This window comes from Monodelphis domestica, chromosome 2 (assembly GCF_027887165.1).
Source record: "Monodelphis domestica isolate mMonDom1 chromosome 2, mMonDom1.pri, whole genome shotgun sequence".
Classification (NCBI taxonomy): Eukaryota; Metazoa; Chordata; class Mammalia; order Didelphimorphia; family Didelphidae; genus Monodelphis; species Monodelphis domestica.
Genome location: NC_077228.1, coordinates 415,152,615 through 415,169,286, shown reverse-complemented (window position 1 = coordinate 415,169,286; position 16,672 = coordinate 415,152,615). Strand labels below are relative to the sequence as shown.

At 37.1% G+C, this 16,672-nt stretch overlaps 1 protein-coding gene and 1 long non-coding RNA gene across 4 annotated transcripts in view; one reads left to right on the top strand and one right to left on the bottom strand.

The window, feature by feature from the left end:
* Positions 1-16,199, top strand: part of TXLNB (taxilin beta) — a 71,282-nt gene extending 55,083 nt beyond the window's left edge. For all 3 annotated transcript variants that reach the window (XM_056818880.1, XM_056818879.1, XM_056818881.1), the window contains exons 6-10: positions 1,116-1,235; positions 3,499-3,573; positions 7,884-7,976; positions 12,084-12,179; positions 14,150-16,199. In XM_056818880.1, coding sequence (XP_056674858.1) covers positions 1,116-1,235; positions 3,499-3,573; positions 7,884-7,976; positions 12,084-12,179; positions 14,150-14,947 — 1,182 coding nt within the window. In that variant the 3' untranslated portion in view covers positions 14,948-16,199. The remainder of the gene's footprint in view (positions 1-1,115; positions 1,236-3,498; positions 3,574-7,883; positions 7,977-12,083; positions 12,180-14,149) is intronic.
* LOC130457464 (uncharacterized) lies at positions 2,258-9,959 on the bottom strand. The gene is made up of 3 exons (XR_008916690.1): positions 9,558-9,959; positions 4,743-4,805; positions 2,258-4,592 (listed from the first exon to the last, which is right to left on the bottom strand). It is a non-coding gene; the product is annotated as an uncharacterized LOC130457464 (long non-coding RNA).
* Positions 16,200-16,672: the final 473 nt, after the last annotated feature.

Genomic DNA, 16,672 nt, shown 5'->3' with positions numbered 1-16,672 from the left:
ATACCTATATGACCTGGGGGAAATCACTTAAATAGGTCTCAATTTTCTCAGCTATGAAAAGAGGGGACTGCAATAAATGATCTCAAAGATTTTTTCCAGTTGTAACAATTCTCTGCTTCTCTGACACCTAATCTCTTTAACACAGTAAATGTATTTAAGTAAATGGCAACAATATTAGGGAAGCTAATGGAAAAAGAAAAGATGGATTCTTGCTTTGAGCGCCTCTACCTAAAAGACCTGCTATTTTAAAATGCAGAGATCATTTAAAAGCAGTATTTTAAGTGCAGGGAACATTATAAAGGGGTCACCGTACATACAATGTTGGGCAATCCTGGGAAGCAACCAAAGAGCTTTTACCTCTTGTTCAGTTGTTTTAGTCAAGCCTGACCCTTCATTATCTTATTTGGGGTTTTCTTGGCAACTGGAGTGCTTTGAAATTTCCTTCTCCAATTCATTTTACAGATGAGGAAACTGAGGCAAAAGGGGTTAGGTGGCTTTTCCAGGATCATATAGCTAATAAGTATCTAAGGTTGGACTTGAACTCAAGAAAATGAGTCTTCCTGATTCCAAGCACAGCACTCTATTCACGGTAATCCATACCTGCCCTAATTTTACCTATAATGGAACTTAAACGTTTCAGGCCAGCATGGTAGAGTGGGAGGCAGCTAAGTAGAGTAGAAAAAGTACTGACTGTGGAGTTAGGGACCTGTATTCAATTCCTACCTCCAGGACTTGTCTGACCTAGAACAAATCAGTTCACTTTATTGGGCCTCAGTTTATTCATCTGTAAAATGAGAAGGTTGGACTAGATAGCCTCTGTGGTTCCTTCCAGCTCTAGATTTATGATCCTCCTCACATGACCACCTCATGGGAGAGTTTTTGCTGCCATCAATGACATTTCCTTTCCTTCTCCAGAAGAGGGAGCTATATACACTTTTCTTGATCTCTTTTAAGTTCTGTTCTTTTGACATGTGGTCCATTTTGGGCATGGAACCTCCAAGGGAAGGCAAATGGATTTTGTGTTGATAGGAATGTTGTCTGACAACTCTCAGGCAGTCGTCAATAAATCCTTTTTTTTCTTCTTTTTTTCATCTGTGTACTTTGTTCTTCTCCAGCATCTGGATAAAATATTTAAGCACCGGGAACTCCAACAGAAACTGGTGGATGCAAAACTTGAACAAGCACAAGAAATGATGAAGGAAGCAGAGGAGAGACACCAGCGAGAAAAGGAATATGTACTTATCAATTTAAACATCTGCCTGCTCTATTTTTATCCCATGTCCCTGAGAAACTCCTAATCGCCTTATGTTCATGAAGAATCACAGAGGGATAGGGTGCCATTATTTAATGCAAATGGATGGAACAATGGTTTCCTCACCCCACCCAGCCCCCAAGAGCAGGAAAGTCCAAATTTTATCTTAGAGACACTTTGGTCGATGATCAAGTGTCTAGGGAGTATCTGTCATCTGGATGGCTTTTTTCCCTTCTTGATTTTAACTGATGCCCTTTGTTTTTTATACCAGTCATATCCTAGTGGTAATAGCTGGTAAATACTACAGAGCTCTCCCTTCTAACAAAGAGAAACAGTTCAATAAAATTAGCTTGGATGGTAACAGCCTTTAGCTAGTACATGTCTGATAGGCAACATTCTGTATCTCTAGTTTCCACAAAGGAGAAAGAAGCACCTTTCATGATTTATCCTCTGGAAGCAATAGTGATCTTTTTAGCTTTCATTTGAGTTTTAGAAACAAATTTATTTATTCTGTGGGTTCTAAGGAAAGTATATATAGTATATGTGGACATATGTATGTGTGTATGTATGAAAAGATATGTATTATATATATATATATATAATCTCATTATTATTTCATGATACCAGATTATAGGCTCCCAAGGGGCAGGGACTATGGTGTATCTAATGTTTGTATCCCCAGCTACTTACACATAGTCAGACCCTATTAACTAACTGTAAAATTAAGAAGTCAATTTATTAATTTATTTTATAATTAATTAATTATAATTAAATTATTAAGAACCTACTATGTCCATCATTAGGTGGATTACTATGGAGGAGTCAAAAAAGAGAAGGGGCATAGTCTCTGACTTTTAGGAATTTATGATCTAATTCCAAAAACCTATATGAAATAACCTGTGAGCAATGTAAGACATTTATACCCTCAAATCCTAGATGGTTGGATACCCCCCAAAATGTTGTAGGGATTTTAAGAGAGGAACATTGATAGAAGAGGCTAAGGAGATGTTGAGAATTAGAATTGGTAGAGACAAAAGGTAAGGGCTATCTCAATGTTTGGGAAAGCCATTAGAAATAAAAGAGAGAATTTGGATGTGCTGTGTATTAGGAAGGAAATGGTAGTCCCACAGGCTATAAGCCAATAATCCAGGGGGGCCAGATACACATATGCAATAACTTCCCCTCTAGTTCTTTCTGAGTCACAAGGGTGTCTCAGCCCCTGCCTGCGGTTTGCATAATCGATAAAGCAATACAATCACACCTGCTGATGACATTCTTATAGATGCCAACATCTCTCATGTTGATAACTGTCAAAGGATCAAGAAAATAGATCCACTGTCATTGGCATAACTACCTCTCTATTAACAACTAAAACCACTACATGAAGCAAAAGTAACAAGTGTCGTAAGCCATCTCAACAACACTAAGGAGTACTAATGAGAAGATCTAGGTAAATTAAAATAGCATCAGAAGGAAAGTAATAATTTACTTCTCTCCTGCTGGCCAATCACAGTAAAATACCTCATTCTTTCTCTGCAGCCCTTTCCAAAGATAGCTACTAACCCAACTGGTATACTTTCTATATTCATTTGAGGGTGGTGGAGGGAAACATCAGACACAGCACACTTTCCCCTTGCCTCTACACCATTTCTACTTCTTGCCTTGGGTTTTGCTTTCAAATAAAACCCAGAAATCATAACAGCAAAGCCACCATGTATGTTGTCACTATTAGAGCACTATCGTCTGCTAAATTTGGTTAGAGAATGGGATGCAAGTATTAAATCTCCTCAGGGATGTTAGGAATCTTCGGCTGAGGATGGAGACTCAACAATCTGTAATATTGGAAAGGAGACTCATTGTGTGAGAGGCTGAACTATATGGGAATTTAATTCAATTCAAGCATTTATTTAACACTTGCTATGTGCCAGGTACTGTGCCAGACATATAGAATACAAAGATGAAAAGTTTTAAATAGTCTACCCTCCAGAAACTTACATTCTACTAGATTTGATATTTCATAAGCAAAATAGTTGTTTTTCTATTTTTTCTCCCATGAAATCAAGTCATCATCAAAAATCACAAGATACATTTTGGCTTTAATAAATTATTTCATATATTTTGTTTTTTAAAAGAACCTTTTAAGGAGACCTAAGAAGCAGGAAAAGTACCAAGATTTATATATTAACTGAAATATAAAGATCTTTTGAATGTAATATATTCTCTTTTTTTGGATAATCTTTTCACAGTTACTGAACCAAGCAGCTGAGTGGAAACTTCAAACTAAGATGCTGAAGGAGCAAGAGACAGTCCTGCAAGCCCAGGTGAAGTAGAAAGAATTAAATGCATGATGTGCATTATTTGTTTCCAAGTCATGGTCTTCAGACTCGATGTATAGAATGCTAAATATACCGGACAGGAATAAGGAGAAAAGAAGAATAAATTCATAACCATAAAAGCCTAGCAAACAGTGTTCCCCAATGTAAAGACATGACTAAACTCTAGAAAAGCTAGATAACATCCTCATATCCCTCCTTGCTCAACTGTTTTGTTCCTTGTTCCTACTGAAGATGTGAAGTTTCATACCAATAAGACATGATAGTAGACTTCCCAGCTGATGCTTCTCCCATCTCATTGTCACTCTGGTTTGCATCTTCATTTTGGTTCAATTAGACAAAAAATGCAATGGGTCCATTGGATTTGGAAACATATTGCCAGAGTTTGTACCTCAATTTTGCCCTCACTGATCTTATGTCCTTGGACAAGCCACTTTATGCCTCATTTGAGAAAAACTAAGGGCATTGGGCTCAATGGCTTCTAAGGTTCCTTCCAGCTCTAAATTTATGGTCTTATACTCCTATAAATATCTTAATACATCTAGGCCTAATTTCATCTATAAAATGAGGGGAGGGGAAATTTTACTCAATGGCTCCTAAAGTCTCTTTCAGCTCTAAATTCATAATTCTGTGATCTTAATTTGTGCAAAACTGGCATTTGAGATAAAAAGATGAAAGGCAAAAACAAATTCCCTGCCCATGAGGTGTTTGGAATGGAATGGGGTAGGGGTGTGAAAGAATACAGGAGGGAGGGGGAAAGAAAAGGCATTTATATAACACCTACTATGTACCAGGCACTATGCTAAGTGCTTTTCACAAATACTATCTCATTGGATCCTCACAACCCAGTAAGGTAGGTGCTATTGTTATCTTCAGTTTACAGCTGAGGAAATTGATGCAATCAGAAGTTAAGTGATTTGTCCAGGTTACAGAAGGAGTGTTAGAGATCATATTTGAATTCAGAACTTCCATATTCCAAGCCCAGGAGATTCCATCCACTTTGATACCTGTGAATACAATGCCATAGAAAAATTATTTGCATGGTAGAATGAATTAAGACAATAAAGATTAATGCAAAATATTTTAGAAAAATTTGAGGAAACAAAGATTGCTTTTATCTGGACCAGAAAAGGTTTAATGAGTAAAGGACCACTTACTCCTTCTGTTGGGCCTTGAAGAAAGGGGTTTTCAAAAGGGAGAGGCTGGCCACCAACGATTTCCTAGAATGGTAGATATTTCCCAGAAAGAACAGAGGCAGAAAAAGTGAATGATAAAACCAAAGTATTAGCAGCCCTTCCATAAGAGAAGAGGCAATGACATTCAAATTGGAGAGACATTCCCCTGGATTCCTTCAAGGGGGAGGCTGTGGTCTCTCTAGTTTTTCAAGAAGAAATGCAAAAATATTATAGGATGCTTTGAGAATAAATCATCAGGAGGTGAAAAAGTTAGAAGGCTTCCAGATTTAGTAGGGAAAATGCAAAAAGTGGGTAAATCGATTTACATATAGTCAAGAATGATCTATTTATGAGAAGCCAAATATATTTTTTAATGGATAATGGGGGGAAGCAATCATAAATTTTCTCTCCTAGTTTTATTTATTCTATACTTCATTAAAAAAAAAAAAAACCCCGGGGACAGCCAGGTGACTCAGTGAATAGAGAGTCAGGCTTAGAATCAGGAGGACTTGGATTCAAATTTGGCCTCAGACACATCCTTGCTGTAATGTCACTTAACTCCATTTGCCTAGTCCTAGAGTAACTAGGACAGAAAGAAAGGATTTAAATAGACATACACAAGTATATTTGTTCTAAAATCTTGTCATGGCCTATCTTGTTTCACTCCATGCTTTCTTTATTGTTCCCCATAATCCACTTCCCATAAGGCAAGGGTGTTTCTGGAAATCTCTTAAGCAGCCACTTCTTTTTAATCTTAGCTTTCCTCTGCTAGCTTTCCATATTCCCAAATCTGAATATCAAAAAATTAGCTATTATCTAGTCCACCAAAAAGAGAGAAGAGAACTTCTCAAATTCCTAAATTCAACAGGAAGTTGGAAAAGATTCCATTTTTAAATGGCAAATATGCAAACAGGATGTTTGGATTTTTTTTTAAATAATTCACACAACAAAAAGTTAAATAGGAGAGGTGGTTTTTTAAAGCTTTTTTTTTGTATAGCACTGGAAATCCCTGATTCAATTTAAAATCGATTTTTTCAGGGCTTCCAACAGACTGAGGTATTGTCAGAATCACAGAATTGTAGTACTGGAATGGAGCTTAGAGATTTCCTGAGCTGGTGTTCATTTCTCAGGTCTGAGTGAGACCCCAAAGCATGGCTGTATTATTTTCCTAGTCCTTCATTTTTCAATCACTCAGAATGAAAGGACAGAATCAATGGTCTAAAAAAGGATCATTGGAACACAATTGCTACTTAAAGATACAATTTCTGTAAGGTCACAATCAGCAATTCAACAGGGATGAACATTCACAGATTTGGAATGGCAACATTACCAACCAAATAACATACCTACTTGACACTTTCAAAGGGAAAGGAAGATTCAGAAAAATCAATGATTGAAGCAGTGTAACTTGCATAGCCTATAAAAACAGGACTCCTATCAACTATGATTCCTACCAACATTAAAGGAACTTACCTATGGAGTTAGTTACAAAGGAGGAAAAGACTATACATCACATAACAATTACTTTTTTTTAACACTTTTTTCTCCTCCCCTCTCCCTGCACCATAGAAGGCATCAAAAAACATACGTATTATAGATTGTCTTTCATGGTTCTATTTATCAGTTCTTTATCTGGAGGTGAACCTTCACACATTGTTCTTCAAATATTAATTCTATATATAATGTTCTCTTGGTCCTATTCATTTAACTCTTCATAATTTCATATAGGTCTTTTAAGTTTGTTTGTTTTTTAAAACTCTTACCTTCTGTCTTGGAATAATACTTTGTATTGGTTCCAAGGCAGAAGAGTGGTAAGGGTTAGGCAATGGGGGTTAAGTGACTTTCCCAGGGTCACATAGTTGGTCTTTTAAGTTTTTTAAAAAATTAACTTACTCATCATTTCTTATGGTAATATTCCATCACAATTTTATGCCATAACTTGTTCAGTTATTCCCCAGTTGAGGAATAGCCCTTCAATTTTCAGGTCTTTACCACCCCAAGGAGAGCTGCTATAAATATTTTGGAACATATAGGTTCTTTTCCTTTTCCCCTGACTTCCTTGGGAAACAAACCCAGCAGTGGTATTACTGGATCTAAGGGTATACATCGTTTTAGAAGTCTTTGGCCATAATTCCAAATTGCTTTCAAAATGGTTGGATCAGTTCACTGTTCCACCAACAGTAGTTTAGTTTAGTGTCTAAATTTTTCTACATCCCCTCCAACATTTATTGTTTTGTCCTTTTATTATTTTAGCCAGTCTAATGGGCATGATATCTCTCAAATTGTCTTGATTTTAATTTATCTAATCAGTAATGATTTAGAGCAAATGATTACTTCTGTTATGGGTTATTGGACTTGTTTCTAGAGGTAATCTCATAGAGATCTTTGGACATGGTTCCTAAATACAGAATAGTTTTTAACATTCTTAAATGCTTTTAAACTTTTACTTGTTAAAAAAGAACATAAGCATCAACAAAATTCTTTTTAAATTAAATAGATTCAGTCATTGTTATTTCTAAAAGAAATAATGCCTTGGAACAAAGCTAATTTTAGAGTCTGGCTCAGAGCAAAATCTACCAGGTATATTGTAAGGGGAATCTTATTCAGGGAAAGGTGGGACCTGATGCTTTCTAGAGTCCCTTCCAACTCTGAACTGCTGTGGTTTAAGTTGACATAGTTACAAAGGATTTGAGTTTGTATTTCAAATTATGTATAAATCTGGTATTTATTTCTCTAGTAACATGTTTATCCCCTCCTTCCAAGAGAATATAAACTACCTGAGGGTGGGGACAATAGCTTTTTTTTTTATCTATATCATTTGTGCCTATCACACAATAGGGACTCAATAAATATTTGTTGATTGATTGATATCTGTTGAGAATCCTGCACAGCCCCAGCCTGGTGCCATGCATGCAGTAAGCACTCCATAAATGGTTTCATTGAACACTGACTCTAGCTGAGCCCAATAAGGGTTATCTGGGCTACAAATATTTCTAGAATCATACTGTGTGTGTACTCATAATCATTTTTCTTCCAAAATAATAAACCCTAGCATAATGTTTTGATCTTAAATCACTCTGAATACAACTCCTATAATAGATCCTCTCTTTTCTATGCTTGCAGCTTACTCTCTACTCTGAGAGGTTTGAAGAGTTCCAGAATACACTGACGAAAAGCAATGAGGTATTTGCCACTTTCAAGCAGGAAATGGATAAAGTGAGTACCACTTATCATCCAGACTGTACTGATATTTTCCATTTTGACAACCAATTCTCCTTTGGGCTCATTCATCTCTGGCTATGACACTACAGTGCCTCTCATAGAATCATGAAATGTTTATAGATTTGGAAGAGATTGTGCTGTATTTTTTATTGGTAAGCTTGTGGTAAAATAGTTTCAGCAACTGTCCAAAGAAAAAAGAAAATGATTCATTTTCACTTGTTGTTTCTTGGTATTGGGTGGGGATAGGGAGTTAGAGAGGAAAGATAAACTTTCTCTTTACTGTTTGCTGAGAGTTAAAGAAAGGACAACCCTATGATCTGCAATAGATTGATAAGCACTGAAGTTAAAAAGAGATGCTCTTCTAAATTGCAAACTATCCCTTAGAATTTCACTATCAATTTAATTTTTTTCAAAAAAAATTAAATTATTGCTTTAATTCTCCATTTCAGACCATGGAATTTTAGAGTGGGAACAAACCTTGGAAATTATTTAGCCCAACTCTGCCACTTCACAGACAGGGAAACCAAGGTCCAGATGGTTGGAGTGATATGCCCAAATGAATTTGTCATAGAGTTCAGACTATATAACTCAGATCTCCTACCTCCCCATCTAGTCTAGAATCCTTCTGCCCTGGATCATTATGTCATTTCCCTTCCTTTCCCAATATGAAACTATAAAGACCCAACTGTAGGTACATATCTCTGAGAAATGCCTATGCATATGTTACATCTTTCTTTTTTAAATTAACTTTATTAATTTAAAAAAAATTTAAATATCTATTTCCTGATATATACCCCTGACACTGGACCCTCTCTTGTAATAAAGAAAAATAATTATATTGCTTTACCTTTGCAGGAAATCAAATCCCCTTCCCATTCATTCCCTTTATAATAAAGTCAATATCACCATCACGCTTGGAAAATGGCATTTGCAATTCATAACTATAAGAATCATCTAAAATAGATTTCTTAAGTCAGCACGAGAAATGTGTGTGTGTGTGTATATATATATATATATATATAAATATGAACAGATATGTATATAATTTGTAGGTAATCTAGACCTATGATTTTATCAGTGGAGGGAATTCTTGATATAAAAATTATCTCTGATGATACAGATTGGCAACTCTTTTTAACGTGTAATTTAGTAAATCAAGCCTGGAAATAGAAAGTCCTGGGTTCAAATGTGGCCTCAGACACTTCCTAGCTGTGTGACTCTGGGCAAGTCACTTGACCCCCATTGCCTAGTCCTTACCATTCTTCTGCCTTGGAACCAATACACAGTTTTGATTCTAAGATAGAAAGTAAGGGTTTGTTTTGTTTTATTTTGTTTTAAGAAAGAAAGATATAAACACTAGTGGCCATATTCATAGTCTCAGGCTACAGGGCCTGGTCTAGGCTTGCACCCTGGGCTATACAACGAGAGGAAGACCTTCCCAAGTCCCATCTATAGTCCTGAGGCTATGGCGTGTGGAAGGGAAGAGGGGGGGCAGTGTAAGGGGGTTCAGACCAGGCCTTCTCTGCTCACAGATCCTCCTGCATTAAAATATATGCAATAAATATGCCACCTTACCTTGACAAAGACCCGAAGTTTGCTTCTGGAAGTGGGCATTGTAAGGGCTGCAGCTTGTGAATTATAGTGAAGTGGGGCAGTTTCCAGAGTTCTCTCCCTGTTTTTCACCAAAGAAAACACACAAAAGCAAACTCATATTTTAAATTATCACTAGAATGTTCTTTAAAATATCAATCAAGTTGGAACAAATGAGCATTTTCAAAATATTTGTGGCAGAACTGCCTATATGTATGTATATATATATTAGACAGCAAATATTAAGAAGTTTCACCCAAAACCAATTCCAATGAGGAATTTGCTCCCCCTTTCCAGAGTGATTGATCTATTCAAAACTAAAATAACAAAAAACGTAAAAACCAGAATTATATTTTAAAAAGGCAAAGACCAGATGGCTTCATTTTTCACTGATAAGAAACTAAAGTGATCAGGGGAAAAAGGAAAAGAATCCATATATGTTCTAAAATATTTTCTTTGTAGTGGCAAAGAATTAGAAATCACAGGGATGCCCATCAATTGGGAAAAGGCTAAGTTGTGGCATATGATTTTGATAGAATGCTATTGCACTATGAAAAATAACAAGTTAATTTTTTTAATAGAAAGGCTATATGAAATTATGAAGAGTGAAAAGAACAGAACTGAGAGAACATGATATACAGCAGAAATATTGTTTAAAGAATGACTTGTGTATGTACAACTCCAGAGAAAGAACTAATACAAATAAGCAATAGTTATTTTATATATACATATACATATTTTATCACACAGTGCCTTCTCTAGTACAAAGAGGAGAGGAAGTAAAGGAATTACTTGGGAATTTTAATGTTACAAACAAATTAATTTTAAAAAAATACAAACAAAAGACCTTTAACTCACACATGAGAAGGTAGCGGAAGTGATTTAAAATTAAAATAACACTCATGATTATAATTGATCCATCCTCATTGCTAGATTCCAGGAATGATTTTCTTCTTTAAGTTTGAGCAAGAAGTCCTGGTCTCAAATTGGGAAAAATAAGCTCAAACTATAGAGAGGACCACTTTTTTCAGGTTGGATTTTCATTATGATTATTGGAAATAATTATTTTTTCTAGTTGCAAGCTTTAGAAACAAAAGCAAAAGTTTAATCAAAGCACAAAGCAGTCAGAATTCACCCATGGAAGCCAGAGGAAAAAAATATGTTGATGTGTCAAGTATGTTTCAATTATATTTGACTTTTAAATGAATTTTTACTCACTTCCCCTTGCTGGATTTCAGTTTCCTTGACTCTTAAATGAAGGTGTTGGACTTGATGTTCTAAGACCTTAGAGCTCAGAATCCTTTGCCTGTATCTAAAAGACTCTCAATACAGTGGTAGAAATTTTGGTAAAGAGTAGTATAAGCCTCTGTATGAATCCTTTAACCTATGAAGGAGAATAACACCTAGTAAGATGAAATTTAACAGAGATGAATTTATACTTGAATGCAAAAAGTCAATCTCCCACAGAGGTTCTCTCTCACAAGAAAAGGGATCCATTGCTAGCTGATAGCAGTTAATCTGGGAACAGATATAAAGGATTCAGTGGATGGAAAGTTCATAATAAGTCAACAATGTGATATGGCAACCAAAAAAAAATGTAAGTTTAGGTTACACTATCCCACATAAAATGAAGAACAAGTAGACCTAGAGTTACATATTGGGAACTAAAGTATAAAGGAGGCAGAGGAGTATAAGCAAAAGAGTTCCAGATTTGAGGACCTGTGTTGGAATCCAAAGAGCCACTAAGTGACACAGTGAATAGAGTGCTGGACCTGAAGTTAGGAAGACTCATCTTCCTGAGTTCAAATCTAGCCTCAGACACTTACTAGCTATGTGATTCTAGGCAAGTCACTTAACCCCATTCACCCCAGTTTCTTCATCTATAAAATGAGCTGGAAAAGAAAATGTCAAACCATTCCAGTGACAACCAGTGAGGTCACAAAGAGTCCGACATGACTGAAACAACTGAACAAGTTGGAATTCAACTCTTCCATTTTCTATCTCTGTGGATAGGAAACTAAGTTAACCTTTATAAGCTTGTTTCCCCATATATAAAGTGAGTATTTGTTGATGTCTAAGGTCTCTTCCAACTCTAGCATCTTGACATTTCTAAATCTTTATTCTTTGTCATAGAAAATTCATTTGTCTTATAACAAAAGTGTCTCTTTTCTGTAAGGGTGGGGAGGAAAAGATGGCTATTAGTCTTCTATGCATCAATTTCTTATACTCTTCCCATGATTTTAATAGAGGCAACTTGGAGACACAGTAAATAAAGTGGGAGATGTGAAGTTGAAAAGATTTAGATTCAAATTTGACCTCAAATGTTTTTAGCTGTGTGACCTTAGGCAAATTACTTAACCTCTGCCTCAGGTTCCTCATCTCTAAAATGTGGATGATAATTGCTCCTACTTTCCAGGGTTGTAAGAATAAAGTGAGATAATATTTGAACAGTTGTTTGCAAATTGCAAGGCACTATATAAATGTTATCTATCATCATCATCTTTATTATAGACAACCAAGAAAATGAAAAAGCTGGAAAAGGATACAGCCACTTGGAAATCAAGATTTGAAAACTGTAACAAAGCACTTCTGGACATGATTGAAGAGGTGAGAAAATTCTGTCACAGCTTTTCTAAGTTCCAGGCAAAATAGTCATGCTAAGGCAATGCCTATAGCATGATGGCAAAAAGTATTGTCTTTGAAAAATAACCAGGCTCTTCAGGAACTTGCCATATTAAAATATAGCCAACAATAATAAGTACAAAAATGATCTAGAATTAAACCAGGCATTTTATTGTTTTGTTTTTTTTGTTTTATTTTTATTTAAACATTATTTTATTTGGTCGTTTTCATACATTATTCACTGGAAACAAAGATAGTTTTCTTTTCCTCCCCCCCCCTCCCCCCGCCTTTCCCTCTCCCATAGCCGACGCATGATTCCACTGGTTATCACATGTGTTCTTGACTCGAACCCATTTCCCTGTTGTTGGAATTTGCATTATAGTGTTCATTTAGAGTCTCTCCTCAGTCTTATCTCCTCCAACCCTGTAGTCAAGCAGTTGCTTTTCATGGGTGTTTTTACTCCCACACTTTATCCTCTGCTTGTGGGTAGTATTTTTTTTTAGATCCCTGCAGATTGTTCAGGGAAATTGCATTGATACTAATGGAGAAGTCCATCACCTTCGATTGTACCACAATGTATCAGTCTCTGTGTATAATGTTTTCCTGGTTCTGCTCCTTTCACTCTGCATCACTTCCTGGACCTCATTCCAGTCTCCATGGAATTCCTCCACTTTATTATTCCTTTTAGCACAATAGTATTCCATCACCAACATATACCACAATTTGTTCAGCCATTCCCCAATTGATGGGCATCCCCTCATTTTCCAATTTTTGGCCACCACAAAGAGCGCAGCTATGAATATTCTTGTACAAGTCTTTTTGTCCATTATCTCTTTGGGGTACAAGCCCAGCAGTGCTATGGCTGGATCAAAGGGCAGACAGTCTTTTATCGCCCTTTGGACATAGTTCCAAATTGTAAACCAGGCATTTTAAATAGGTTTGTGACCCTAGTTCACATGCTTTTTCTTCCTTCAAAACTTGATCTGATTCCTGGAGAATGCCATCATTTTAGGTTACTACCCTGTCCTTGATAGGAAGCACCTGCCTGAATACAAGATGTGCATGACTGGCCCTTCCAGGGAAGCACTGCATGTGCCTCTCTACATCCTTTTCTACTTCTTCCCTTTCATCTTCCAAGTATATAATATGTTACTGAGAAGAAGAAGCAAAGATGATCAGTCAGCATGGGTGTGGGACAGTTTTTTCTAAGGAAAAAAACGGCATTTATCCAAATTATTTAGTAGATGGCAAGTGGAAAAAGCATTGCACTCGAAGACATGAAGATATGATTTCAGATCTTGCCTCAAACATTTAGTACACATGTGACCTGTGGCAAATCACTTACCTTCTTTTAGTCTCAGTTTCCTCAACTGAAAAATGAAGATATTATTAAGTTACATCATAGAAATTGTTATGAGAGATAATAAGATACTATAATTTAAAGAACTTTGCAAGCTTTCAAGAGCTATATAAAAATAGCAATCATTAGCTAATTACTGGTTGCTATTATTACATTAAAAGCTACGCCAATTAGGAGGTCTTATATTAATTTATTTGCTACCAAACAACAAAGAGTTGTTGAGGGCAAGGAAACTCCTCCTCCTATAGTTTTGATCAGAGTCCTTGCTTTCCCCTTCCAATCCAGTTCTCAGAAACAGGTGTCCCCTTACTGCTTCAAGATTTCAAAAAGTCTAAAACATGAGCCAGGAAGTTTCCTTGCCCCTTTCTTTTCAAAGAAAGCAGTCATGTGATTGGGGTTCCAAAAGAGCTATGTGTATATTACAGAAAGAAAAGTGATCATGCCCAGATTTCTGGTCCAGCTACCTCCACTTACATTCTTTACACCCAAGAAACTAGCTGACAAATATTCTTTAGGAAAGAAAGATTTTGTTTTCCTCACGAGATAATCCTTTCCATTTTTTATCATATTTTTTTCTCTTTTTCTAAAATAATAGAAAGCAGTGAGGACTAAAGAATATGAATGCTTTGTGATGAAAATTGGAAGGCTAGAGAACCTCTGTAGAGCTCTGCATGAGGAGAGGAATGAGCTTTACAAAAAAATTAAAGAAGCCAAAATCCCCGAAAAGGAAGAAAATGAGCCCAACTCAGAAGAAGAGCCTGACACAGATGCTCCTGTGGATGGAACAGCTGACGCACAAGTAGCCAGTCCTGAAGACAATGCACTGAGGAATCTGGCAACAGCTTTTGTGGTAACCCATCACGTGGAAGCTCCTCAGGACCAATCCTGTGAAAATACTGAGCTAGAGTTATGTAGTCCCCAAGCTTGCAGCCCAGAGAGTTCCCTAGCTCAACAAGATCCTCTTTCTAAATCTGAGGAATGTGGGGAGGCCACACCTCCACTGAAAACTGACCACCAGTCTCTCTTACCAAAGGCAGAGTCCCAAAGTCAGTCCTTAAAGCCCATGGCAAGGACTGATAGTCACCCCTTCCAAACAATAGTAGAGGCAGACAGTCAACCCCTCCCACCAATTGGAAAGGCTCCAAGTCAGCCCTCACAAATTGCAGCAAATGTTGATGGCCACCCTCCACAACCAACCCAAGAGGCTAACGGTCAGCCCTTACAGCCTACAGCAAGTGACCAATGTCCACTTGTGCTCCATGAATATGAGCCCAACAGCCAGTCCCCACCATCTGCAGCAGAAGGTCAGATGCAAACTTTGCAGTGTGTAGTACAGGTTTCCAGTGTGGCACTGATGCCCAAGCCAGACACTAATGTGGAAGAGATTGACTAAGGGCTACTTTTCTGGCTGACCTCTGTGAAGTTTGCATTTTGACTTCTACTGGTTGATTTCTTTACAAGCATAAAAGGGTAGAAATAAGAGGAGGGGGTCAGGTGAAAGATAATTAACTTAAATAGTCTTCAAACTTTTATGCCACACACCTGTGGTTTAATGCCATCATGCATTTGAAGTTTTTCTAGGCTACAAGAGTTAATGGCCTAGTATCTCCTTCAGGGGACAAAACATGATGCCAGCTTACCCTTCCAAAAGGTATTTGGTGGGATTTTTAAATCAACAATAGAATTTTTAAAAAGAAGCGTCACTAATTATAATCCATGTGGTTTGTTTTCCTGAATCATTATAATAAACACTGTCAATGGTATTGGTGGTTTCAGTCCTCTTTTAAAGAATTGGCCATTATGGCAACAGAGCACACATTTCCAAAATAGTTGCTCAAACAGCTCTCAAATCTGTTATTTGTTGGCTCCTCCCCTACACTTTCCCTCCTGCCTACTCCCCAAAACTCTTATGTTCTAGTTTTAAAAAAAACTAATTTTTTTTGAGCACTACATTGAGCACTACAAATAAACCATGTCTTGCTGCCAGTGTTCACCAGAAATAGATTCCAAAATGGGCTCTCATGTTTTTATAGTGCTAGCCAACATGCTACTAAACTACAGGTGCATCACTATAATGTATTTCATTGAACCAAAAATCAAAAGAAGTCAAGGCATTTCTTGACACCAGTACTTCCATGACAGTGAAGATCAGGGATCCAAATGACTCTCAGTCTTCTACTGGTCCAACAAAACACTTGAATCTTTCTTTGCCAAATTCTACACGAAACAGTAGAATCTCAGAGACCTCAAAGGTCCTCTAGTACAACTCACATCTGATGTATGAATTCCTTCTATGATATCTTGACAAATGGCCATCTAGCCTCTAATTGAAGACATTAAAAAATGGGTAATTCATCAAATTGTTAGTCTATTCTACTTTTGAACAGCTTTGAAAAGGGGGACGTTTTCCTGATGTGTAAATTTAATGTCTCTTATTAATTTCCACCCAATGATCCTATTTTGCCCTTTGAAGTCAAGCAGAAAAGATCTAATTCTTTTTTCCCTGTGCTGGCCCTTTAAATGATTGCGGGATACTATTATTATGTCCCCTGTGATATGGAAATCACACAGCCATGTGGCTGACCACACGGGAGTCTAAAGAATTCTCTCAATAAACTTCTGAATTTTCTTGCCTTTTTACTCTACCTTCTCACCACTTAGTCCCTTCGTGGTCGCCACAATGTGATATGGAAATCACATTAAAAGACTGATATATATTAATTTAAGGTTGCCAAGGAATTCAACTATGTAATTCCTAAATGAAAACTCAAGTCAGCAGTCAACCTTTTATAATTACTAACAGGAGGAAGAAAGGTATTAGAGAGAGAGAGAGAGAGAGAGAGAAAGGGAAGAGAAGGGAATAGGGCTTAAATAACCCTCTGCTTAGGCTGGGCCAAAGGCCCAAGGCCTTGGATAGCCGAGGCAAAGAAAAAGAGATCAGTCCCTATCACTCACGTGACCAAAATGGAGAAACAGTCTGAGGGCCTCCACTCCAAGCACCAGGCTCCAACCACCACACTCTCCCATCACACAGGAAGTCCCCAGACTCCTCAGCTGTCCTCTACCTCACTTCCTGTGTCTCACTTGTGCCAATGGTGGCTCTAGCTTCACCCAGGAC